The sequence below is a fragment of the Vigna radiata genome, chromosome 6 (genome assembly GCF_000741045.1).
Source record: "Vigna radiata var. radiata cultivar VC1973A chromosome 6, Vradiata_ver6, whole genome shotgun sequence".
Lineage (NCBI taxonomy): Eukaryota > Viridiplantae > Streptophyta > Magnoliopsida > Fabales > Fabaceae > Vigna > Vigna radiata.
In genome coordinates this window covers 35,562,590-35,588,173 of record NC_028356.1, presented here as the reverse complement: position 1 = coordinate 35,588,173, position 25,584 = coordinate 35,562,590, and the positions used below count along the sequence as shown (strand labels likewise).

The following is a 25,584-nucleotide window of genomic DNA, read 5'->3' as shown; positions in this document are numbered from 1 at the left end:
AATAATAGATTTCACAATCCAACCACTATTTCATCAAATTGCCTATCAACACCTCAAAATTTAACTACCAAACCCATAGATTTCAACTCATTAATTTCTTCATAAACTTTGCAATACACATTCCAATCAATAATACAACTTATACATACAATTCATGACCCCATTATCATCTAAAATGTCTCACATTAGAATTTCATCATCAACTACTTAAATACACACCTTTCAATGAGTCAACACTAGCACAAAAATAGAAATCATACCATCAATGTAATACACGTATAAACACCAAACTTACATCACAACCATCAATTAATCAAAGTTTAGCTTCCCTTACCTCACAAAGAATCGTCCAACTCTAAGAATGCCTCACCGATTGCTTGAAACGCGAGAAATTTCTAGGAAAACCAATTAAGCACCGTTTTGGAAACGAAATAAGTCCTTATGACCTCAAACTAACAAAAAACAAGAAGAAGAAACAATACAATATTTGATGTGATAATATCATAAACATTTGTGTTATGTATAAATTTTCACTAATATTATAAATTATATTAACTATACACAATAACCTTATATAAAATGTTAATTGGAATAAAAAAATATGTAATTTGATGTCAATTTTAATAATTTGATGTCAAATAGCCCCTATTATGATGTTTTAGAAATATATTTTAAACTGAAAAAAAAAATATTCTGTTTATTTTGATGCATGCTAATGAAATATTAAAAAAAACATTAAATTGGTCAAATATTTTATAATTAACATAATATACATGGTATGCTATGGTATTTTATTCAATCCATACATTTTAGATGATATTATTTAATAAAAATATTAAACGATTTTTTTTATAATGCATTGCCACACTATATTGCTACTTTGAATTGCAAGTAAACTAGGTAAATTTGTTTTTATATTAAAATATGTTATATACATATAATACTATTTTTTTTCTTTATGTCCATTTTATTCTTTAGACAAAGCAGGCCAAGAAAAAAAGACACTCAATTATAGTCTGAGCAGTTTAGTTCATTTTGTTAAACTCTATAACTGTACATGGATAATTAATATATATACTATACTATTTTAAATGTTTTTATATACTATTTAAAATAAAAATAACAGTTTTTTTATTAATATTCAATATATGGATTAAATTACATAATATTTTAAAATACACATTTTAATAAATAATTAATATTTCAATATATATATATATATATATATATATTTAAGTAATCTATTGCCCTACTAGAAAAAATATATTTAATAATATTATCAAACTTAATTTTAATAATCATTTAATAAAAATGTCATACATTTAATAAACACATATTATACTTGATAACATTATGAAATGATAAATAATATAATATATTTACTAAATGAAATAACAAATATATTATTAAAATAAAAAACCTCTTTAGTTATCTACTTCTGAAAACGATTCATTATTGGCAACTGGTACAATATTAATGTTCATCACCAAGTCTGTTTTGTTTTGTTTTTTTTAATGTTGTAACTTCTAATAACATTAAATGTTTATGTAGTACTCATTTTGAATTCTTCAACAGTAATAATCTTTTCATCTATCCTAGTTAATGAATGAAGGAAGTGAAATAATTTCAATTAATAATTGAATAGAGTCAATAATAGAGCTAAAGATTAATCACACAACTGTTTCAAACAACTAAAACTTGCCTACTTGAAAGTGTAACAGTAGTTTTATCACTCACCACATTTTTTTTGATGTTTATCTGTCTGTGTTGTTGACTGGTTTGTGAAATTGTCAAAAGAACAAAAAAGATGTGGACCATAACAGTTTATGCAGAATCAGATGTACGAGTTTATAGTATCAGTTTCATATTCACTACAGATAATGACATTGTATCCGAAGAATGAAGAATGAAGAAAAAGAAAAAGAAGCTGTGTATTTGAATTGAAAATTTGAAGTGTGTTGACAAAAATGGCAAATTGTAATTTTGGAGAAGTGTTTCAATGTAAAGTGCGTGTAATGTGAAGAGGTTTGAACATCCTCGAAGACTGTAAAAAATCACTGCAATCCACGTGTTCATTCGACCCATACTTTCATTAATAATCTCAAACCAAAGAAGAAAGAAGAAGAGAAAAATACTTTCTTCAGAACACGACAACAATAAAACGCAACCTATTAACTTCTTCCTCCCTATTTCCTTGTACTTTTCTGGAAAAAACAACTCTTTACTTAATTATTCTAATAAGCTTATAACTCCTTTTTCGAAATCAGAAAAAGACTCTACCTTCAATACATTTTACTTTCTTTCCTTTGTTTCAAAGACACCCCTTTCATTCACCATAAAAAAAGACTATACTTTCATTTTCCAGCTTTTCTTTTCATTACCCACAAACTGAAACCGAAATATTCTTCAAAGACTCTCTCTTTCTCTGAAAAAAAGATGGGTGAGGAGCACCACCATGCACCGCCACCAGTTCAGGCGCCTCCAGCTGGTCCACCACCGCCGAATCTTGCACTTTCTAGAGGCCCAGTGTGGAATCCAGCTGAACAACTCTTGCAACTTCACTATTGCATCCACTCAAATCCTTCTTGGCGTTAGTATCTTTCACTTTTTTTTCCCCAGCCTTTTCGATTCATTCTTTGTGTTACAAGATGGAAAAGAAAATATGCTTGATGTCAACAGAAGTTAGGAAATAGGAATCTCTTCTTGTAAAAGTTTCTTTTTTTTACTCAGTTTTGTGTCTCTATCATAAATAAAACAATTCTATGTAACTTGGTGTGTCTGCATATTGCTTTTTGTTACCTTTATTCCACTCTGATTTTATTCTCTTAAGAAAAAAGGTTTTTTGTTTATTCCTCTTGTCAGTTTTGAGAATCTTTTAGGTGAAAAGTCTATTAATTTAATTTTGGGATTCAATCTTATGATGATATTGGTGCATGTCTCTTAAAGTTTCCACCTTTTTGATTGCATAAAAAAATTGGCAGCGGAGGCGCTTCTACTGGGTTTTCAGCACTACATTGTGATGCTTGGAACAACTGTTCTGATTGCAACCACGCTGGTTCCTGCAATGGGTGGGAACCATGTAAGTGAAATTTATAATATAAAGATTATAGTTTTTGTTTCTGTTGTATAGCTTATGATATAACTATATGAAACTTTGTTATTTTTGGACAGGGTGACAAGGCCCGCGTTATTCAGTCATTGTTATTTATGTCTGGGGTGAACACACTGCTTCAGACCTTGTTTGGGTCAAGGCTTCCAACTGTGATGGGTGGATCGTTTGCTTTTTTACTCCCAGTGTTGTCCATAATAAACGATTACACAGACAGAACATTTCCTTCTGAGCACGAGGTCTGCGAATGATAACGTTGCTAATAGCTTTTAACTAACGACTTTTAATGATATACTTATGTTGAATTCAAATGTTCTATAATATTCAAGAATATGGAACTTACCTTTATTTGAAAGATAATGAATGCGAACAAGAGTGAAAAGTTTATATTGGAATGTGTGGCTTTTTATTGTTACTTATGCTCCTCCACCTTGGTTTCCAAAAAAGCTTTCTATTTATTGATTTTTCTAAGTAGTGGGTAAATTTTTATTTCTTTTTTTATTTGTTTGGCAATGTCTTCTCTTTGTTTCTAGCATCGTGCTTGACTTTCTTCAAATGTTTGTTCTGAAATTTTGTAGCTTTTCTCTTAACTGAACATTTTTGCACTACAGTTTTGGTGGTCTATGTGCTAGGTTACTGATAGTTCAAACTGATAATTCTATCTATTCTCTCTTCCTTCATTCCATAAACTGTTTTCTTTATATATCAGTACACGTCACTTTGGTAACAGAAAAAAAAAATGTAATCTATCTAACAATAATAAACAGAAAAAAAAATATAATCTAACTAACAATAATAAACATTGACCAATAACCGCCATAGCAATATATCATCTAGAAGCATGTATGAAAAGTGACTGTTCTGGTTCAAAGTTAAGTGACTTTAGCCTTAGTTGCACTCATATTTATAGGTGGATTCCTGGTGAAGCATGTAGATGGGATACCCAAGACATTTGTGAAGATCACTGCGTTAGAGGAATGAAAAACTGATCTTTCTGTCTTTTTATTGAACCCAATCATGGAATCCCTATTCTCACTGACAACAAAACATTTTTTTCCAATAACAGACCAATTTTCCAAAATTAGCACCATTTCTATAACTAAGTGGATGAGCTTCAACGACTCTCACTTGACTATGTGGCGTGACTACAGGACGAAACCGAATTGGACTAAGATATATAAAGGGATGATAGCTTTTGGATATTTTCTCTAGATTATGATGGTGAAGTATAGGTGATCACACAATATCCTGAAAGTTGAGTTTCTTTGTGTAGTCATCTTTGGATGAAAGGTTTGGGCCATGTTGCTAACAATTTTCCCCACTGGGAAAAGACCTTGTCCTCAAGGTGATTGTGTATGAATTTCTTCCCACTTCACTCAGGTCACATTTTCAGGAGGAAGGCCCAACTTGTACTTAGAGCTCAACATCTCTGTAATGTTGTCAGGTCCAATAGGAACATCAACATGAAATATCACCTTGTGGCCCATGTGCAAAAAACAAAAGATGAGGGATTGAGATGAAAGTCCACCTTGATTATGTGATCCTGTATGTGATATTTAGGGACAAAGGTGCTGGTGATCTAAAAGTGAACACCTCCCAACCATAACACAGAGAGAGGATGTAGAAACCATGGGAAGACCAAGGTGTTTGGCAACACAAGATGGCACAATATAATGTGTGCTGCCACTGTCAATCTGGACAATGACCCAAGAATTGTGAAATTATTCATGGATGCAAGTGTGTTGGAACCTGGTTTTCTAAAGAGGGCATGAAGACAAAGATAGGAGGAATGTGTGAGTTGTCACATCTTCAAACTCCAATTTGTTGGGGATGGGTATGAAAATAGAATTGGAAATGAATGGGTCATCCTTTGTATCACTGATTAGAGGTAGGAAGTGTCTTTTATAAACTTCTCATCCAAGTAATATCAAAGACCCTCCTCATGTTAGGTGGTGATCTTCTGAGATGTGGTTTTAATTGGAAGCTGGTACAGGGTAGATTTAGAAGCTGGAGCAGTGGGGGAGGCGATAGTGGGTATTGGCAAGGGCACCAAGGAATTGTAACTACACTCATTGAGCTTGGTCTCTTGAAGTTTCACAAAGTTATGGCTTGAGGAAGTGAAAGGGATTGGTGAGGTATTGGCGAGCTTGCACCTCACGGGGAGATAGACCTAATACAAAGTAGCTCAATAGGAATTTTGGTGCAAGACCAATTGAAAAGGCACTCAAATTTGGTAAGGTAGTGACTAAAGATCCATTTTGGACAAAGCTTAAACAAAGTGCCTTTGGAATCATTGTAGTTGGACCTGGCTAATTGAGTTTATAGAGCCTGAAGAAGTCTCACCCATGCTGTAATAAACCTGTTCTGGTACACCCATTAGTATCAGCTTAAAGCAAGCAGGAACCTCCATATAGAAAGAGGCAATGATGAGCTGCTCCTCCTCCAAGGTTCCTTGATAGTTGATGAATTGCCATATTTTGACCATCCATCCCAAGGGATCGTGGCTGTCAAACTGTGTAACCTCAAGTTTAATATAAGGATGATGCAAGGAGGGTGGTGTTAGTAGTGTTGTACTGGATGGTGTAGTGGTAGTGAAACTAGAGAGATGATCCAGAATGGTCTCAACCTTGAGGGCAAGTTCCTGGTGGTTATTGGTGAGGGTAGATTGTCTACGTGGGAGATGGAGGCAACATCTTCTAGGCTATCAGTGGGGGACTTGTGGGTATTGTAGTTTGCCATGGCAGGTTGGGCCGATTGTTAGGCTTATGATGGCTAAAACTGATAATTCTATTTACTCTACACTAATTCTACAGGAAATCTCTCTCTTCATTCCATAAAATGGTTCTTTTATACACATGTACAGGTGCCAATCATTCGCCACCCAAACACTTAACAGTAATGCATATTTATGAAATGTGCTTTGCTGACAGTTATAGCAATATGTTATCTAGAGGCATCAATGGAACATTACCATAGGTGATCTCACTGGATCTTGCAAGTTGTTCAGCTTCTTTGTAGTCATCTTAGGTTGGCCATGTTGCTAACAGTATACTTTGTCTTGTTATTCGTTGACCAAATTGTTTTCTCTAACGTGAAAATGGTGAATCAAACTGCTAATGAATTATTATACTGGCACTTGTAGAGGTTCGTCTACACTATCAGAACAATTCAAGGGTCCCTCATCGTTTCTTCTTTTGTCAATATCTTCCTTGGTTTTAGTAAGACATGGGGAAATTTGGCAAGGTAAACCTCTTGACTTGTTTTCCCTTTTTATTTTAAGTTCATGGTCAAAGTTAAAAGTAACATCTTTAGTTAGATTTAATTGTAAATAATTAATCTGTTGGTGAGTCTTATTTTCTGAACAGGTTGTTTAGTCCCATAAGCATTGTACCTGTGGTATGTGTGGTGGGTCTTGGTCTGTTCTCCAGGGGCTTTCCATTGGTAAATATTCCTAATTTCTCTTTCCCTGAATAAACGGGTTATTTATTATTGTAGATGATATAAATACGAAGAACTTGTGAACTCATCTTTCCTCTTTTGTGCAGCTTGCAAATTGTGTGCAGATTGGCTTACCTATGCTCATTCTACTTGTAATAACACAACAGGTTTATATCTTATCTGAAATAATTTCTTAATTGAGTTTTTTCTCCAAAACTAATATGCCTTTTTTTTTTCTCCATGGCAGTATTTGAAGCGTCTTCATCATGCTGCACATCATGTACTTGAGAGGTTTGCTTTACTTCTCTGCATTGCTGTCATCTGGGCATTTGCTGCTATCCTTACTGTTGCAGGTGCATATAATACTGCTAAAACACAGACCCAAGTGAGTTGTCGCACAGATCGCTCATACCTTATGTCTTCTGCTCCATGGTATGTTCACAAAATAATCAGTTCAACAGTTTATATGAGTTTGATTGCTGTTTCTGGAACTTTATAATGACAGTTAAATTACTTTTTTATTCCAGGATTAAAGTCCCATATCCATTCCAGTGGGGTACCCCCATATTCAGAGCCAGTCATGTCTTTGGGATGATGGGGGCTGCACTTGTCTCTTCTGCTGAGGTCTATCAACTATTCCTTAAAATTTTGAATTCTACGCGTAGCTCTAATAGTTTATATGTTAAGTCTCATTTTTGAAGCATTTGACAGCTTTTCCCTCTGGAAAATTATTATTACTTATTTTTTGTATCTAATGTGGAGTTTTTTCCTTGATGAAATTTGGAATGCAGTCAACTGGTGCTTTCTTTGCTGCAGCCAGGCTTTCTGGTGCAACACCACCTCCTGCACATGTGCTTAGCCGAAGCATTGGGTTTCAGGTGATTCTTACTTCCGAACAATTAATTTAGTTGTTCTTTTATATTGTTGCAAAATCTTGATATGCATGCAAAATCTTTTATATTGTTTCTCACCCTTCCAAATGGCAGGGCATTGGCATGTTGATTGAAGGCATATTTGGTTCCGTTGTTGGTACTACTGTATCTGTGTAAGAAAGCAGTGTCTTAAAGTTTTGGTTTCTTTCTTGTGAAGTTATCTTTTTTTATCTCAGTTTTTCCTTATTGGTTTATGGATAATAGCTATTATATTATATCCATTCATGAAAATTAGATGGATTTCAGCTCAGCTTTATAAAGTTTTAATTATTTAGAACTTGAGGTATCGGTTGAACCAATTTTAAATCCTTCATCAATGATTTCACTAGAAAACTAAACTGCTTAACCTGTTGGTAGTTAAATTACTTCAAGGTTATTTTTCAATCAAATTATGTATGCAAAAGCATCAGTGTGCTGACTGCAACCCTAACTAGGTTACACCCAAGTCCACACCAATCATTTGCAGAATACCTCTAAGGAGTGTTTTTGCTTTTGTTTGAGCATTTTGTACTCTGTTACTTTACCTTTAAGGTATGAATGCAAGGCTACTTTTAAAAAAAATATGTTTAAGTCTTTTAAAAAACTACTGCTATACGTTCTAGTTATACGTACTCAAGTATTATTTATATTTAGTATATAAGTCTAAGTTAAAATCATCATCTGCATGCAAGATGAATATTAGTAGAATTTTGAGATCAAGAATTGTATGAGTAATAGTCTAACAAATCCCTTTGGCGATTGCAGTGAAAATGTGGGCCTACTTGGTCTAACACATATAGGAAGTCGCAGAGTTGTGCAGATATCATGTGGTTTCATGATCTTCTTTTCTATTTTTGGTACTCTATTCCACCTGAAACTCATGTGGCTACTAGACTTTTCTTTCACTTTTACATTCCTGGTGTAATCCTTTTACTTTCCATTTCAGGGAAATTTGGAGCCTTTTTTGCTTCGATTCCCCTACCGATATTTGCTGCTATATACTGTGTTTTGTTTGGTATTGTGGGTAGGTGCTGCTGCTACCCTTACATAAATTACAATAATTTTTACCAGTAGATGCATGCCTTTCATTTTTATTGTTGTTTTTTTCTTCTTTTTGCAGCTGCTGTTGGAATTTCTTTTATACAGTTTGCAAATACTAACTCCATAAGAAATATCTATGTTCTGGGCATAACCTTGTTTCTAGCAATATCAGTTCAACAATATTTTGTCAATAACACTGCACCAGATGGTCATGGTCCAGTTAAAACAGATGGTGGATGGGTAAGTGACTCTTAAAATATCTCATTTCTACATTCAATGTGATCATTATGCATATCAGCTTTCCTTAATCCATAGTTAAGGTTATAAGTATGTGTAACATGTTTATATTAAGGAAGTGGAACAATTAGATGCTATGTTTTAGGAAATAATTTCTTCCGGCAACAACACTATTTTGTCAGATCAGTGAAGTCTATGAATTATGCAGTATCTAGGTGCAATTTTTCTGTCTCCAATGTTTAACACGAATATGGCTCTACTCAATATCATTCACTCAGTCGTTTTTCCATGCAAAAAAGACTGAAAAATAAAGTGAAAAAGGAGATTAACATTAACCTTTTTCAACTTTAAGTGTTTTTTAAAATCTCAAGGACTAAAATATCCAACTGATATGTACTCAAGGACATGGAATTTCCATTAGACTTGTTTTATATTTAGTTGGTTTTCCTTCTAAAATAAGATTGTTGTTGAACTGTTTATTTGCTTGATGTCCTACCTTTTGGGACATGCATTCATCTGACTATTGACCCTACCTTGTATTATTTGTCAACAGTTTAATGACATTTTGAACACCATATTCTCTTCTTCCCCAACTGTGGCTATAATTGTTGGGACCCTTATTGACAACACACTTGAAGGAAAATCTAAAGCTGTGGACAGAGGACTTCCATGGTGGGTTCCTTTTCAGAATAGGAAGGGAGATGTTAGAAATGACGAGTTCTACCGTCTACCTCTCAGGATAAATGAGTATATGCCCACCAGATTTCTCTAAAGTACTCATATATGCTTCTACTTAACCCCTTCTGTGAGCTTAATTCTCAAAATTTCATGTACAATGACCTTGTAAAATATGGTTAAACTAATTTTTCCTCAAGTGGTCAGAAGCCAAATTTTACCTTGTATAAATGGATTGGAATAGTAATTCTTTGGATAAACTACTCCAGAAAGATGCTGAAATTACTTTTCTCCTCTTATTCAAAATACTCTTGATTTTTATAGGAGATAAATCAGACGCAGTTTAGTCCTTTATAATGCAAATGAACTTAACAGTACTGAATAATTGTTGATGTGTTCCCCCTATGATATTGTGCTCTTTCCTAAAGTCTTAGAATAATCAATAGCTATTTTTGAAACATTTTGTTATTGGTTTCAGTATTTCATGAGGTATGATGAAGTGCTAAATACTTGTATTGTTGCTTTTAAAGTTTCATTTAGGTGTTTTGTTCTGAGTTTTCAAAGTTGATAGCTCATACAGAAAACTTACTGCAATCACTGTTGTGAGGAAAAATCTCTAATAATTTCACTTACATTAGAATAGATATTCATCTTTCAAGTGAATAGAATGTGTATTTCAATAGCAGGTGAGAAAAATGTAATATGAGGAATTTTTTTACTGCAGGAGAGTGCAAATTATTCCAATTCTTTATATTGTAGTTTCTTTAGTGCAAAAGTTCAGTTTGAGATGGTAGATTTTGTTCATCACCAAGTTGGATGATGCTGAGGCTCTAATCAAAGACTTGGAATAGAGTATTCAATTGTGTCACTCTCAGTATTATTATTGTAGTTTTTCTTAAGTCCAAGTCTTTTATCTGTTTATATGTATTACAATTGAATTTTGAGTTCATGCATTCTCTTATCTCTTCGTTTGACACACACACACATACATAGGGAATAAAATTGACTTTCCTAGAATTTTTAAGCCTTTGATTTTCAATTTCCTCATCAGAAACTGTTTTATTTTTATCTTACACTGATGGTTTGGTGTCTATTTTCCTTATTTTATTCAAAACTTGAAAACAATTTTAGACTTTATATTCATTATAAAACATTTGTTTCTCTACATACTATTATGTTTAGAGGATAAAATGTCTACTTTACCAGTTAGATTATAACAACATTTTTTCTTTGTTTGCTCACAAGAAACACTTATATTTTGAAACCTTGAGAAACACTTATATTTTTACTGTAATAACATGTATTACAATTTTAAGTTAAAAATATAAAGATAGATTTCTTAAAACACATGTTTCATATGTTAAAGTTTTAAAACCGATTGTTGGTCCAAATTGACTAAGTCTTACTCTAAGAAAATGACCTAACTAAGATAATTGCTATTAATTTAAATTCAGTCCTCGACAATTAGTTTATCACCCTACAATAGGATGAAAGAAAAATCAACAAATTGAGTGGTGTGATTGCATTTTTCATTTCAATTGTGTCGCTGTTTATCGACAGATATATTTCTCATAGTTGCATCATGTATTAGGCGAAAGCATGGCGTAATGCTACCCTAAGAAAATAAAATTATTTGGAAAATCTCTATTAAGATATTTCTCATTGTAACTTCTCAAATAAACATTGGCCACTTATTTTTAAATACCCAATAAGTTTTTCCCCAATATTTTATATACATAAATATAAAATATTCATAAAAATGATTTTTTTTTTAAAAAAAGAAAATGATATCAAATGAATATGAAAAAATAAATATAAAAAATTTATGCATGTCAAAGTATTATTTCTCAAAATTGTTAACAATACATTATCTTTTATGCTTCATATTCTATGGTAAAAATTGTTTGAGACTCGTACAGGTGATGCCAAAAATAATTTTATAAGTTTTGATGATGATGATGATGATGATGTTGACTTGAGAGGCTTGACTTGCACTATATACGGACTGAACAATGTGTGAGGATAAATAATGAAAGAAAGACATTGACCAAAACGGCAATAGTGAAAAAGAAGAAAGATAAGAAGGAAGCTTCAAGGTAGACACATGACAGCAAATTTGCGAGTGTGGTGAATCAAAATCCAAAGGTTGCTTTCAGTTTTTGTCGTTATGTTTCTCTTTACGCGTTTTCTCATCTGAATGCAGAACATGGCCTTTGGGTGGAGCCATGTGATGGAAACTGGTGGCACATGTACAATGTATATGTACACAGACAATGATGGTGGCCTCAAAATTCCAACATTAGGGTCTCAACTTTCCATTTCAAAATGGGAAAAGCACTTCCTTTTGGAAATCTAACTTGTCCATTTTCATTTATTTCTAGCCGCCCCTAGTATATGTGTGTATATATTTTGATTTTTGTGTTCTTGTTTAACTCATCTCAAACAATCAACATTGGGAATGTGGTTTTTTGAAAAGATGCTTTTAAAAATTGAAACTTTCTGTCTGTTATGTTATCTACCTATACTAATAATAACCAAGTACAGGAATCTAAGGAGTCTGAAATAACAGTGGTTATTATGCTATGGTGTACTTCAGACAAGTAAAAAGATTGTGCCATACCATAACTTGTGGAAACAGAGAAAATTTCCTTTTACTATGAACAAGTATATACAATGAATTGGGGGAAGTGATGCTTCATTCTTGAAGCCAGTCAAGATCAAAGTGTTGTTCTGGTACTTGAATATGAACATTTGACTTGGCCATCTCAGCAACATCTCTCCATGTACCATACACCTCCTCATCACAAATTACAAGCTGCAGAGAGTGTAATGACACTGCAGACTTTGGTAAATACCTAATCATGGGGCATTCCCTCATGTCAATCTTCTCTAAACTTACTAATCTACCAATCTCTTTAGGGAAGCAGGTGAGGTTAGTACATTGAGAAATGTCAATGTACTTCAATTTCTTCATGTCACACATGCTAGGAGGAAGTGTTTCTAGATCAGGACAAGCATATAAACGGAGGATCTCTAGAGATTTTAGATTGCCAAATTCATCAGGTAGTTCAGACAAATTGTGGCAGTCTGTGAGGCTCATGTTTCTGAGTGACTTTATTCCACAAATGCTTGAGGGCAAGTATGTTAGATCATTACAGTGATCAAGTGTGAGCTCAGAGAGGTTAGGGAACTGTTTCCCATCCAAACTGTTGTTAATCTGGCAGAGGACTACGAATAGTTTGCTCAAGCTTTTCAAGACAGTGCCTGACAACTGAGGGGTGGAAACCTTTTCTAGCCAGAGACTCCTCAAGTTGGTCAAATTCCTAAGAACTGAAACATTGTGAAGGCGAGCATATGAGGTACTGTAGTTTACTATTATCAGTGCCCTCAAATTTGGCATCTTACTGATGAAGGGAGGTAAAAAGTAATCACTGGACGTGAAATTGATGATCAACACTTCAGCCTTGGGAAAATCCAGCTCAAACCAATCCATTTCTGTCATTTCCCCTGCAATGTGAAGTTCATGACAGATGAATCACACAACCAGACAGAAAATTTATAGTAATTAAGAGTTATTGATATCTCTGTACATACCTGTGTTGATTGAAACAATCTGAGCTTCAAAGGGTTGGTCCTGGTATCTTGACCATTCTCTTGGGAGTAGTCCATTTTCTTCTCGTTGTGCCATGACCAACCTTCTGTGTTCATGAATGCTCCCGCGCTTGCTCAATATAAGAGCAAGGTCTCTCAGCGTGTCATGCTGAGTCACAGAAATCTCAAAGCAGCTGCTATACATGCCCCCGGCACTGAATGATTAAAATGATCAAAAGGGTGTTAGAATAATGCTTCTGATAAGAGATAAATGAAAAAAATAAACAGATTAGACAAGTTGAAATGAATTTCTAAGTCTGCAATTTGCGTACCGTGCTTCTTTCACTAAGGTTAGAAGGTTCTTATTCGAAAGCTCAACCGCAATGGCATATGCTTCCGCCTCACGAATGTCATGGATTTCAACCCACATATTGATTAGAATTTCGAGAGGGATCTTTCTATCCTCAGGGAAAGAGCACAGGTCCAAGAAGCACTCCTTGATCTTTTCTGGCAAGTAGTTTGTACTAATTGCCATTCTATCAATCAGATTGATTTCATAGGACTCACCAATGCTGTGACCTTGAGAAAGATTACTCTTAACACTGAGCCAAAACATTTCATTCTGGTCTCGCAAGGAAGCTCCAATCACCTTTAGAGCCAGTGGAAGTTTTCCACACTCAGCCACAACCTGTTCTCCATTGGATGGATACAAAGACACGTCATACATCACAGGATTTTGGTTTGAGCTATTAATCAATAGTCAGGGACAAAGAACACAACTTCAGTTCCAACCATTACCTGCTTCACCAAACTCACATTAGCACCCAAAGGAATTGACTTCTGTCCAAAAGCATGGTGGCAAAACAAAGAGAGGGCATCCTCTTCACCCAGCAATTCCACGTGATAAGTTGCACTGAAGAATGTCGGGAATCTGAATCGAGACACCACAAGGAATTTGCAGCCAGGGATTTTCCACACAAGCTGCTCCAGCACGGAGAGCGACCACACATCATCAAGAACAACAAGAACTTGAGCTTCCCCTTTGCACTCAAACTGTGGCATCCATTGCGGAACCACGTAATTTCCATTCAAGCCTTGGTTGCCCATGATGTGTCCCCAGATCCTCGCTCTCAGCTGCTCCACATTCGGAGACTGTGACACGGTCAAAAACAAAATTCTGTCCTTGAAATAACCTGCAAAATGCAACTGTCACACTCTCGAAACACTTTTAAACAAACAACAAATGCATTCACCCATTTCAAGTTATAAAACTGCAATCTTGCCGCACACACGTACAAGAATAAGATTGTAAATTACCATCAGTCAAAAAACCACAACTGCAACAAGCAGAGTTAGCATAAAACATGAAACTAACATCATCCCTCATCCTATCTAGTAAACATAATCTCCCCCGAGGTTTTCAAAAGTTCTGTTCACAGCCCAATTCTTTTGAACAAGACTAAAGGCTCCCCCATACTGAAAACTTTAAATTCAAGACCACCCATTAAACTCAAACAATTTTGTATCAATTGATTCGCGAGAACTGATTGTTAAACTGAAAAAAGTCTGTGTCAGTTGATTCATGCAAATCACTTTTTAACTGAAACAACTGATTTAGTGTTCCGTCAGCTGCATTCACATTACCAAGAAGGAAAGAAATTATTATTAATTTTTTTTTTTTTTTATGATGGGTGAAGGTGGAATGGTGGACTTACATCGGACTTGGTCGTCTCTGCAGAGCTCTCTGGCAAGGGTGGTTTTCCCGGAGCCACCAATCCCACAAATCCCGACAATCCAATCAGCATCATTATTAGAGAAAACCATCTCCATAACCTTCTTCTTCCCGAAATCCAACCCAACACCGAAACCGTTATTCCCGTTGCAACCTTCCACCCACGTCTCATCTTCCTGCATGCTCTTCACAGCCTCCTCCACCCACCCACCGCCGTTCACTCCGATCTTCATCTCCTCCAAAAACCGCTCCATCCGCCGGTTCGACGCCTCCACCCGGTCGAACCGCTCCGCCATCTCGAACCGCGCGTGATGCACGTCGGCCAGTATGTGCGCCTGCATGGGCACCTGCAGGAACCTCGTCACGTGCTTCTCCAGCTTCTCCATCTTCTTCGCCAGCTGGAAGTTCCGGTACACGTTCCAGCGGCTGGAGGACAGCGCCTGGTGCGAAAGCTCCACGCCGGAGCGCAGAATCTCCGACAGGCGGTCTAGCTGAGACTGCCTCGGCGCCGGAAGCTCCACCCCGGAGTACTTGATTTCCTCGATGGTGGGAAGAATCTCGCGCACGTAGGTGATGAGTTGCTCCGCGCTGGACTTGCAGCGCAGGGCCTTTCGGGAAATTGTGATGAGCATTTTCCAGAGATCGGAGGCTATCTCTCCGGTGAATAGGTCCGTAAGGGCCATGGTGGTGGTGGTGGTGCTCTTCTTCTCTTCCTTTTTCTTCTTCTTTCTTGGTATTAAAGGAGTCAGCAAATGGTGGCTCTTGCGAAATGACGCTATTGTCCTTCAGTTGCCAATCATCGTTTCTCAATTCTCAGTACACCAATAGCGTTCAGGCACACGTGACGTGATCAACTTTTGTAGGGGAAACAACATTCATTTCCAACCGTTGGATCTGGGAACATACGTTTAACTAACACCGCAAACTGTTAGTTAACTCTCGTACTTTGTCATACTTCACAACTTCAAGTATATATTCTAGAAACACTTTGGTATTTTTACTTTTAATCATTTTTTCAACTGTCTTTAATGTTTTTATTTTACTTTCATATTTATTTACTGGTAACCATCAAAATTAGTTAAAAAAATTGTGATATTCTTTTCAAATTAAATAGTCGATTCAATAAATAATTATTATTAATAAAAAAATTATAATATTAATTTTTATTTTAATAAACAGACATAATAATTACTTCAATCATTACAAAATTTAAACAAAATTAATAAAATTGAAATTTTAATCTCATCCAAAATCCTAAACACTAAATTAATAAAAGAAAATCCTTAAAAATGCAACAGACAATGATATGTAAGTAATTACGTAATATCATTTGCTTCTTCTATTTTTTTTAATCAGATTATATAACTGATTAGAATATTCATGAGTCTCTGTCGATTTCCTTAGTATATGATATATTATGTAATCTGTGTCTCTTTGTTATCTTGAGAAATAAATAGTTAGAAAAGGGATGTTAGCTCTGACTAAACTAAAGTAAAGTAAGTCTTAAATTTCAAAAGCTGATAATGTTTATTTCATTTTCAACAATGAAATGTGTAATTTTGACCTATTTCACGCACTCCATTGGTTACTATTTGCAATCATCAATGCCATTGATAGAGACTTTCAATATCAAAATGTTTCGTCAAATCTGGAAACAGATTTAGGATAAAATGCACTAGCTTCTAATAATATAAAATTTTATCTTTATTTTTAAATTTAGAAATAAAAAAAAAAAAAAAAAGTCCTGTAGAAAAAGATGAGTGATTAAAGTCACATGTAATTATATGAAGACAAATTAAAAATCGCACTTTGTGCATTTCCACGAAAGTTCTCACTATGCCCTTCTTTGTTTCTATTAATATAAATTTCAATTACTTTATATAATAATATAATATTCATACCATTTTTCCGAGAGATATTTTTTCGACAAGAGAAAATTCCTCAGTTTCTTTATACGTAGGTACGGAAAACCATCTAATGGATCCTTTATAGCAAGTATATAAATATAATATATAAGAGATTACAAATTTATTTTCTAAATTAATTTTATGATATTAAATTAGATTTAAAACTTATTTTAATATCAGAAAAATAATGATTTGAATATATCTTAATTTTATTTACAAATTAATTTTATAAAATTAAATTAAGTAAATAATATTGTTCAGTTTCAAAATAAGTTTAATATCAGAAACTAAACTTATACAAAATTAAAGAAACTAAAAAGATATTTTATTTATTATTTAAAATATAACTATTTGTAAGAAATACTATACTTGATTAGATTTGGTTTCCAAAATGTATTTTTATATTTAAAAAATAAAAATAAAAGATATTTGGATAGATTGAAATTTATCAATTTACAGTTTTTTTAGTCGAATCACATTAAATTTTTTATGTATCAAACATACTTTAAAGTAACTTTGAGCAGTTTATAATACCATTTGAAATATTTCAGCTCAAATGTCGATTTCAACTATTGTTTAACATGTCTAATAAAATTAATGTTGTTATACAAAAATAACTATATTTGTTATTTTTAAAATTTAGAAATCAAAATATATAAAATTTGAAACATACACAAATTTCAATTTTTATTTCAAATTTAGAAACTAAAAACATATTTTAAATCTTTATATATAATAATTAAAGTCATTTCTCTTAGTATAATAATTTTGTAACTTTTATTTAATATGTAACTTAGATTTTCAATTGAAAGATAATTTCCATGTAAAATAGAAGTTATATACAAGTATTCACACGAAATTGGAAAGTAAAAGATGACAAGAACATAGACAGAAATGAGTCATTCTTTAAGCCAGTCCAAGTCAAAGTGCTGCTCTGATACTTGAATGAGCACATTAGGCTTAGCCTTCTCAACCTCTTTCCAAATCCCAGATAGCTCTTCGTCACAAATTACAAGTCGCAGAGACTGCAATGACAATGCAGACTTTGGTACATTTCTGATCATGGAACATTCCCTCATGTCAATCTTCTCCAAGCTTACCAGTCTACCAATCTCTTCAGGGAAGCATGTCAGGTTCACACATTGAGATATGTCAATATACTTCAATCTCATCATCTCACATATGCTATTAGGCAGTGTTTTCAGATCAGGACAAGCGTATAAACGAAGAATTTCTAGAGATTTTAGTTTCCCCAGTTCAAGAGGTAATTGAGTCAGATTGTGGCAGTTGGTGAGACTCAAGTTTTGAAGTGAGTTCATTCCACAGATGCTTGTAGGCAACTGGGTTAGATCATCACAATGATCAAGAGTGAGGTCAAAGAGGTTTGGGAAGACTTTGGCTAGATCTACCTCTTTTTCAACCAATCTGTTGTTGATCTTGCAGAGGACAATAAATAGTTTTCCCAAGTTTTCCAACACAGTGCCTGATAATTCTGGGGTGGAAACTTTTTCAAGCCAGAGGCTCCTCAAGTTGGGTAAGTTCTTGAAAACTGAAATGTTGTGAAGACAAGCGTATGTTGCACTGTAGTTTATTATTATCAGTGCTCTCAAATTTGGCATTCTGTTGATGAAGAGAGGTAAGAAGTACTCAGTGGATGTGAAATTAATGATCAAAACTTCTGTCTTTGGAAATTCCATATTACACCAGTCCACATCTTTCATTTCACCTGCAAAAAATATGAAATTCATCACAAAAAAGAACAACAGAAGCAAGAAAAGAGAAGATAAGAAGGCCATTTTTCAGAGGGTAATTGGGATATACCTGTATGAATTGAAACAATCTGAGCCTCAAATGGCTTGTGCTTGTATCTCAACCACTCTTTAGGAATTGCATTTTCTCTTTTTGGCATTACTAACCGCCGGCGTTCATTAATGCTATCACGGTTGCTCAGATTAATGGCTAGGTTTCGTAGTATATCATGCTGAGTAACTGATATCTCAAAGCAACTGCTATACATGCCTCCGGCACTGGTAGATTAAAACATAAAAAGGGTGTTAGAGTGAAACAGGTAAAACAAGAAAACCAAGTTTTTAGAGCATTTTTGATGTTGCATACCGAGGTTCTTTCATTAAGGTGAGAAGATTTTTGTTGGAGAGTTCAACAACAATGGCATAAGCTTCTGTTTCAGGAATATCATGGATTTCCACCCACATGTTGATGAGTACATCCAAAGGGATCTTTTTATCCTCAGGAAATGAACACAGGTCCAAGAAGCATTCCTTGACTTTTTCTGGAAGGTAATTGATACTGATTGCCATTCTTTCAATCAGATTGATTTCGTGGGATTCTCCAATGCTTTGACCTTGAGATAACCTGTTTTTAACACTTAACCAAAACATCTCAGGTTGATCTCGCAAAGAAGCTCCAATCACCTTAAGAGCCAAAGGAAGCCTTCCACACTCAGTAACAACCTATTTGCCATTAGACACAAGAAAAAAAAAATGAGTAAAGTCCATGCATAGCACTCTACTTGTTTACTGCTTCATGTTCGAACCAGTTTTGGAACTCAAATAATTTCTTAACATAGAAACAAACATGTGTACATTCTCCTAAGATCTTTTAGATGGTATTTAACATGAATCTGTATCTAATGGGAATCCAAACATGCCATGCAGTGGCAGAGTTTACAGTTACAAACCACACATTACCTGCTTCACCAAATTCTCATTAGCACCTAAAGGGATTGATTTCTGTCCAAAAGCATGGTGACAGAACAAAGACAAGGCATCTTCTTCACTCAGCAATTCCACTTCATAATTCAACACCGTTTGGAATTTAGTTCTGGACACCACAAGATACTTGCAACCAGGTATTCTGCACACAAGCTGCTCCATCACAGAGAATGTCCACAAATCATCCAAAACAATCAGAGTTCGAGCTGCTTCACTTTTGCACTCAAACTGCGGCACCCACTGTGGAACCACATAGTTCGAATCCAATCTCTCATTTCCCATAATGTACCCCCAAATCTTCGTTCTTAGTTGCTCCACGTTTGGAGACTGCGACACAGTCAGGAACAAAATCCTCTCTCTGAAATAACCTGCAAAAAAATTGTCAAACGCTTTCCACAATAACCAAAGTTACTAAGCAAAAACCCATCACTTCATAAACTCAATTTCCTCGCACCAACTCCCATTTCTATTCTCAAACCAATCATATACACAGAACTTGTATGCAAGTTTTCTTTTTCATTAACTTTTCATCAGAACTAAAATTTCATCTTCTAACACTATTTCCAGAGACCAAAGCAATCGATTACAGAAAACAATCCCACTTGACGTAATACAGAATCGCAGTAAGCAACAGATATACATACATGACTCCAACTTGAAATAACTGGTTGAAGCCTAAACAATATGCAACATTTGATTCATGCGAAGAAAAAATCCACACCAACTAACCCATGCATGGAACAGTATCGTACAAGTTGAACCACGATAAACAGTTTCCTTGATCATATATGTTATCTTTTTATTGCACGAATTGCGAAGGAAAAAGTTTGACTTTGATCATAAATAACTTTGACGAGTTTAAAAATTAAGGAACTTTACTTCACGAGATGAACTCACGTCTAACTTGGTCATCTTTGCAGACCTCTCTAGCGAGAGTGGTCTTCCCGGAGCCGCCAATCCCAGAAATCCCGACAACCCAGAGATCCTCCCTCCCGACAATCATCTCCCTTACTTTAATCTTCCCGAATTCCAACCCCACGGCGGAGCTTCCGTCAACAACATTCTCATCCACGCTCCTGACAGCCTCCTCAACCCAGCCGCCGCCGCCGACACCAATCTTAATGTTCCCGAAGTACTGCTCGAGGCGGCGGACGGAGTTGTCAACGCGGTCGAAGCGCTCCGCCATCTCGAAGCGCGTGTGGTGGACGTCGGCCATGACGTGGGCCTGCATGGGGCCGAGGAGGAACTTCGAAACGGTCTTCTCGAGCTTGTCCATCTTCTTGGCGAGGTGGAGGTTGCGGTAAACGTTCCAGCGGCTGGAGGCCAGGACCTTGTGGGAGAGCTCGACGCCGGACCGGAGAAGCTCCGAGAGACGGTGGAGCTGGGACTGGCGGAGGGCGGGGAGCTCGACGCCGGAGTACTTTATCTCCTCGATGGTGGGGAGGAGCTCGTGGATGTAGGTGATGAGTTGGTCGGCACTGGCGCGGCAGAGGAGCGACTTCCGGGAGATGCTGATGAGCATTTTGAGAAGCTCCGTCGCGATCTCTCCGGCGAAGAAGTCATTGAGGGCCATTATGTGGTATGAGCCCCCGCACTCTGAGTGTCACTCTCTTATGCTCTGTTTTCCTCTGTTTCCTGAAACATTCGTTACTCTTTCTCTTCTATTCCGTTATTTCGCTCTTCTTTCCTAAACTAACTTCTTTCTATTAGTCACTGTCCAACACTAAGATAAGTAAACTACAATAAACAATTGGAAAAAGTCTTTTTAACAAAAAAATTTTCACAATTTTTTCACTTGTGAAGTTTGTGATGGGTATGTTTCAAATACTTTTTTAAAATAAATTTAAACAGACCAATAAAATGATGACACGTATCCTGTTATAAAAAAGTTGTTAAGAAAGAGTTGTTAAAATATTATTGTCCTAAACAATTATTCTGTCCATAGTTAGACTTTGATGCTCTTCAAATTAGGTTTAATACATCAAACACTTTATATCCAACCTCAGTTATGTAAGAAAAATAAAAGCTTAATACCGCTTTTGGTCTCTAGTTTGGAAGGTTTTGTTCAATATGGTCCTACATTTTTTTAGTAACAATTGATCCCACTTTTTGAAAAAACTGTTCAATTGACTCCTTTTTGGTTACGACNTCAATTTTCTAACTGTGCTAGTTACGACGTCAATAAGTTCTTTCATGCATTCACCTATCCAACCGTCCTAACATAATGTTATGTTAAAAATCATGTCATCATCGTATACAATAAAGACTATAATAAACAATTTAAACTTGAATATGGGACCACTATGAACAAAAATGACTCAATTGAACGGTTTTTTCAAAAAATGGAATCAATTGTAATGAAAAAAAAAAGGTAGGACCATATTGAACAAACCCTCCCACACTAGGGATCAAGCGGTATTAAACCAAAAATAAAATGTTTCTTTTGATTATGGCATTTTGACCATTCTAGAAGTGTTATACATATTAATAGGAAGTGTGAGAAAAATGACGTGATTCCTTATTCATGTCTTGAGCTTCTTGTTATGTTATCTTTTATCTTTATTTTTAACAAACCTTACATTACATGTATTATTGTGAAGTGAGGAGAAAACAAGAAAACAGAGATAATTAATGAATTTTAATATATATTATTTTTAATTAATCGAATTTTTTAATTTAAAATTAAATAAAAATATTAGATTAGAAATTTTGAAACATATTTTTTTATTTATACCGATACCTTTTTCTAAATCTTTTCTATGTAAATAATGTGAAGTCGTTAACCTTGAATTGTATAAACTTATTTTTGTTTCTAAGTAATTTTTGCCAACATATCTTATTTTTCCATAAAAAGTGTTACTGTGAGTTTATTACTTTCAGTGTTATCTTCCCAGTTGATAAATAAAATGACATTAAAAAAGAATAATAAATTAAACTAAATATAACATCTAACTCCGATTTGGTAAACTGCAAAGCATTTCTTATACACTTAAAGTTATTTTTATAATATAACACTTTAATCTTAAATATCCATAATAAAAGAAATCTTAAATAACATAAATGCAAAATCAAAACAAAGATAAAGTGAGGCTACAAAAGGTGAAAAAAAAAACAGAATATATTACCTAGATAACGAATCTAATCTACCCTAATCTAATCATGAACAAATTTGCTTTAAAAACATGAACTTTTTTTTTTCAAAAGCACAAATATTTACCCAAAAGTAATTTTTGGTAAATTAATAAAAAATATATAAATAAGAAATCAAGTAAAAACAGAAAAAATGGTAACCCAGCCTAATTTCTTTTTTGAAATTAGTATTTATTTAATCTATATTACATCAAATTTACCCCTTTTTTTTTAATGAAATGGGAATTTGAAAATTCAGTGATGATCAGAACCTAAAGAACACTTTTCAATATTTTTCCTAACTTCTCACTACTTGAGTTTTCAGTGGAGATGACTCACTCACTTTATGAAAAGGAAAATAATACTTTGACTCCTTCTGAGTGTGACAAATTTTTTACACAAGATGATCGACGGTAGAGTTTGGGTAATCCTCCAGTGGCCGTTCAACGGCGAACCACGGTGACAACGAAATTTTATTGTTGGAAGAGAGACTTTCTCTTTTTAGGATTTCTTTCTCAGGAAAATGAAATTTGAAATGTTTCCTTCTCCTATCTTTCAAACGTCCACTAATCCAATATTCACGTCATTTTTTAATTTCTTTTATTTTCTTAAATTTCAACCAATGAGAACGTGACACGATATTGATGTAAAAAATTTGTGTCAAAGTATCATTTTCCAAAAAAAATAAAAGTAGCTTAAATAACTACTTTTTTTTCTTTTGATTGTCTTGATTTTCATTTTCCTGAAAAAGGAACTTTTATTTTAGATAAGTACTTGTTGGACGAAGAGTGGAGGCACTGCAACATTCTAGAAGACGGCTTAACTTTCCCAAAGAGAATAAATAAATACCCACTTTAATCTTAAAAAATATTGCTTCAATAGAAGACAAAGGATAAATTTTAATAAAGGAAAAAAAAGGGTCGAAATAGATTTAATTAGATATTATGTTTATCTTAAAAGTTATTGGTTCTAGGAGAAAAACAAAGATAACTTTTAATAAAAGAATTAAAAGGGAAAATAAACATTAAATACAAAATGTTTAATAAAGATTAAGAATTGTTTAACTATTTCCTCCTCTTTTCATCATTTATCACATTTTTAAATAATAGTACCAGAATTGTTACGAAGTTGAGTTCAACAACATACAATATCTCATAAGTAATAATTATTTTTAATAATGTCACTAAATTAACTTAAATACCTTCCTTTATGTTTTATTTTTTAATTTTAAAAATTTAAATAACTTCCTTTTTCAAACTTTAAACTCGTTTAGTTACTTATTTTTAGAAACAGATGAATTTAGTTTTTTTAACTAAATTTTATATATTTGATATTTTAAATATTTTTCTTAATTAATATTAAAAAAATATCAAATAATATAAATAAATCAAATGTTACTATATTTAAAATTTTAAATAAATTTAATAAATTTAATTAAAATAATATAATTTTAAAAATAAGAAACTAAATTAGACCTAAGTTTTAAAAATAGATTAATTTCATTTTTTTTATTAAAAGTTAAATAATGAAAACATATTTACTTTAAAATATATTGATGAATTCAATATATATATATATATATATATATATATATATATATATATATATACACTTAATTAAATATTATGTTTATCTTAAATAATATCGGTCAGGAAAAAAAAGTTTTAGTAAAAGAAAAATGGAAAAATATTTGTGAATTTGTCTCATCTAATTCTATTTATCATTTTTGCATAACAAACACATAAAAATCGAGTTGAATTGAAATGAGCATGATTGTGAAAAGTGAGAGTGCAGAATTAAAATAGTGCAAAAATGAGTGTATACTAAAAATTAGATAGAAAATGTAAAATGAAAAGATGATCACTAACTATTGGAAGCCATAATTGTTGAAGGATAAGTCATAAATCTATAAAAGACGAGTTGACCTCTGCAATGACCATTATGCCCTTCACCAACCTTAAATCATGGAAAATACCTAAACACTAAATTCCATGATAATAAACTTTTAACCTATTATTAATGTTTTCATGATTTTTTAAAGATAAATTCGAGTGGCAGACCTGAATCTTTGTGTTGATATTTTTCTATATTGTTTATTTGTCTTTTACTTTATAGGTCCATGGAATTTATATTCCACTTATCACATACCTAACTAGAAGATGAAAGTTATATTTGTGTTTTCTTGGTGTACCTCCCATTTTATACAAACCAAATAAATATTTAATATTTAATTTATTTTTCTAAAAAAATGTATATTGTCAAGTTGTGTGTAAAATAGAGACAAAAAAGACATCAAAGCTTAGTCTTTAATGTCATTAATAATTGGTTTTGAGTTTCTTTATTTCTAGTGGAATATTTCTTATATTATTTCTTTATTTATTTGATATGATGTATACTTTATTAGATATAGACTATATTATTCCCTACTGAATCAAATTGGTATCTTTTAATTAGGACCATCTGAAGTGTTTTTTTGTTTATTAGCACTTTATTGAGTTTGCTAAATCATATCACTCGGGTTAAGCTAATCTAAATATAAATAAAGAATATAAATATTATAGCATAGTATGTAACTCGCATTAAGTGATTAATTAGAAATTATATAATTTATACCTATAAAGGGAACATATAAAATAATTGCTACAAAAATTTTCATTTGTAAATTTTAAACTTACGTATTTATGTTCAAGGTAAACTTAAACAGAGGATACATATTCTAAAAAAAAGAACTTGGGTCGTGCATAGAACATAACTTTAATTTTCCTTTTGGTTACATGAGAAAAAGTGGTATATAACGACTTTGTCTTGGGGGAGGTAGGTTTGCATTTGGTTCCCTATTGAAGCAACATCATCCACTATAATACTAAAGTCAATTAAGGATTGAACATGACCACGTCCAAAAGTTCATAATGTGAAAACTTAAAGGTTACAATTGCACTCAACATTCAGAAAACTTGTAAAGAAAACACTTTTCAGTTTTCACACTCTCTTATGTGAATCGCTTTAATCAGGCTTTTCAAAATTTCCATAACAAGCCATTAAGACAGAAGTAGAACCACCACCAAAAAGAAAAATATGCTAA

General features: G+C 33.5%; 3 protein-coding genes across 3 annotated transcripts; 1 reads left to right on the top strand and 2 right to left on the bottom strand.

Annotated features, from left to right (window-relative positions):
- Positions 1–2,436: 2,436 nt before the first annotated feature.
- LOC106764781 (nucleobase-ascorbate transporter 3) lies at positions 2,437–10,316 on the top strand. The gene is made up of 14 exons (XM_014649174.2): positions 2,437–2,590; positions 2,982–3,079; positions 3,172–3,348; positions 6,252–6,352; positions 6,475–6,550; positions 6,655–6,714; positions 6,795–6,979; positions 7,075–7,171; positions 7,339–7,425; positions 7,534–7,592; positions 8,224–8,315; positions 8,405–8,482; positions 8,579–8,739; positions 9,290–10,316. Exons 1-14 carry the CDS (start codon positions 2,437–2,439, stop codon positions 9,506–9,508), a joined length of 1,644 nt encoding a protein of 547 aa, XP_014504660.1. The 3' UTR covers positions 9,509–10,316.
- A 1,559-nt stretch (positions 10,317–11,875) lies between these two features.
- Positions 11,876–15,563, bottom strand: LOC106764928 (probable disease resistance protein At4g33300). The gene is made up of 5 exons (XM_014649368.2): positions 14,718–15,563; positions 13,801–14,195; positions 13,335–13,690; positions 13,006–13,217; positions 11,876–12,918 (listed from the first exon to the last, which is right to left on the bottom strand). Exons 1-5 carry the CDS (start codon positions 15,415–15,417, stop codon positions 12,107–12,109), a joined length of 2,475 nt encoding a protein of 824 aa, XP_014504854.1. The 5' UTR covers positions 15,418–15,563; the 3' UTR covers positions 11,876–12,106.
- A 1,861-nt stretch (positions 15,564–17,424) lies between these two features.
- On the bottom strand, positions 17,425–21,052 carry LOC106765225 (probable disease resistance protein At4g33300). The gene is made up of 5 exons (XM_014649766.2): positions 20,271–21,052; positions 19,350–19,741; positions 18,757–19,112; positions 18,463–18,668; positions 17,425–18,367 (listed from the first exon to the last, which is right to left on the bottom strand). Exons 1-5 carry the CDS (start codon positions 20,944–20,946, stop codon positions 17,541–17,543), a joined length of 2,457 nt encoding a protein of 818 aa, XP_014505252.1. The 5' UTR covers positions 20,947–21,052; the 3' UTR covers positions 17,425–17,540.
- Between the last annotated feature and the right edge of the window lie 4,532 nt (positions 21,053–25,584).

Coding starts and splice junctions, on each gene's coding strand:
- LOC106764781 (XM_014649174.2), top strand. CDS start 2,437: ATGGGTGAGGAGCACCACCATGCACCGCCACCAGTTCAGGCGCCTCCA. Junction 6,353..6,474: donor ACATGGGGAAATTTGGCAAG/GTAAACCTCTTG, acceptor TTTTCTGAACAG/GTTGTTTAGTCCCATAAGCA. Junction 8,483..8,578: donor TGTTTTGTTTGGTATTGTGG/GTAGGTGCTGCT, acceptor TTCTTTTTGCAG/CTGCTGTTGGAATTTCTTTT.
- LOC106764928 (XM_014649368.2), bottom strand. CDS start 15,417: ATGGCCCTTACGGACCTATTCACCGGAGAGATAGCCTCCGATCTCTGG. Junction 14,196..14,717: donor CAGAGACGACCAAGTCCGAT/GTAAGTCCACCA, acceptor TGCATTTTGCAG/GTTATTTCAAGGACAGAATT. Junction 13,691..13,800: donor ATGTGAGTTTGGTGAAGCAG/GTAATGGTTGGA, acceptor AATGGAGAACAG/GTTGTGGCTGAGTGTGGAAA.
- LOC106765225 (XM_014649766.2), bottom strand. CDS start 20,946: ATGGCCCTCAATGACTTCTTCGCCGGAGAGATCGCGACGGAGCTTCTC. Junction 19,742..20,270: donor CAAAGATGACCAAGTTAGAC/GTGAGTTCATCT, acceptor ATTTTTTTGCAG/GTTATTTCAGAGAGAGGATT. Junction 18,669..18,756: donor ACCTTAATGAAAGAACCTCG/GTATGCAACATC, acceptor TTAATCTACCAG/TGCCGGAGGCATGTATAGCA.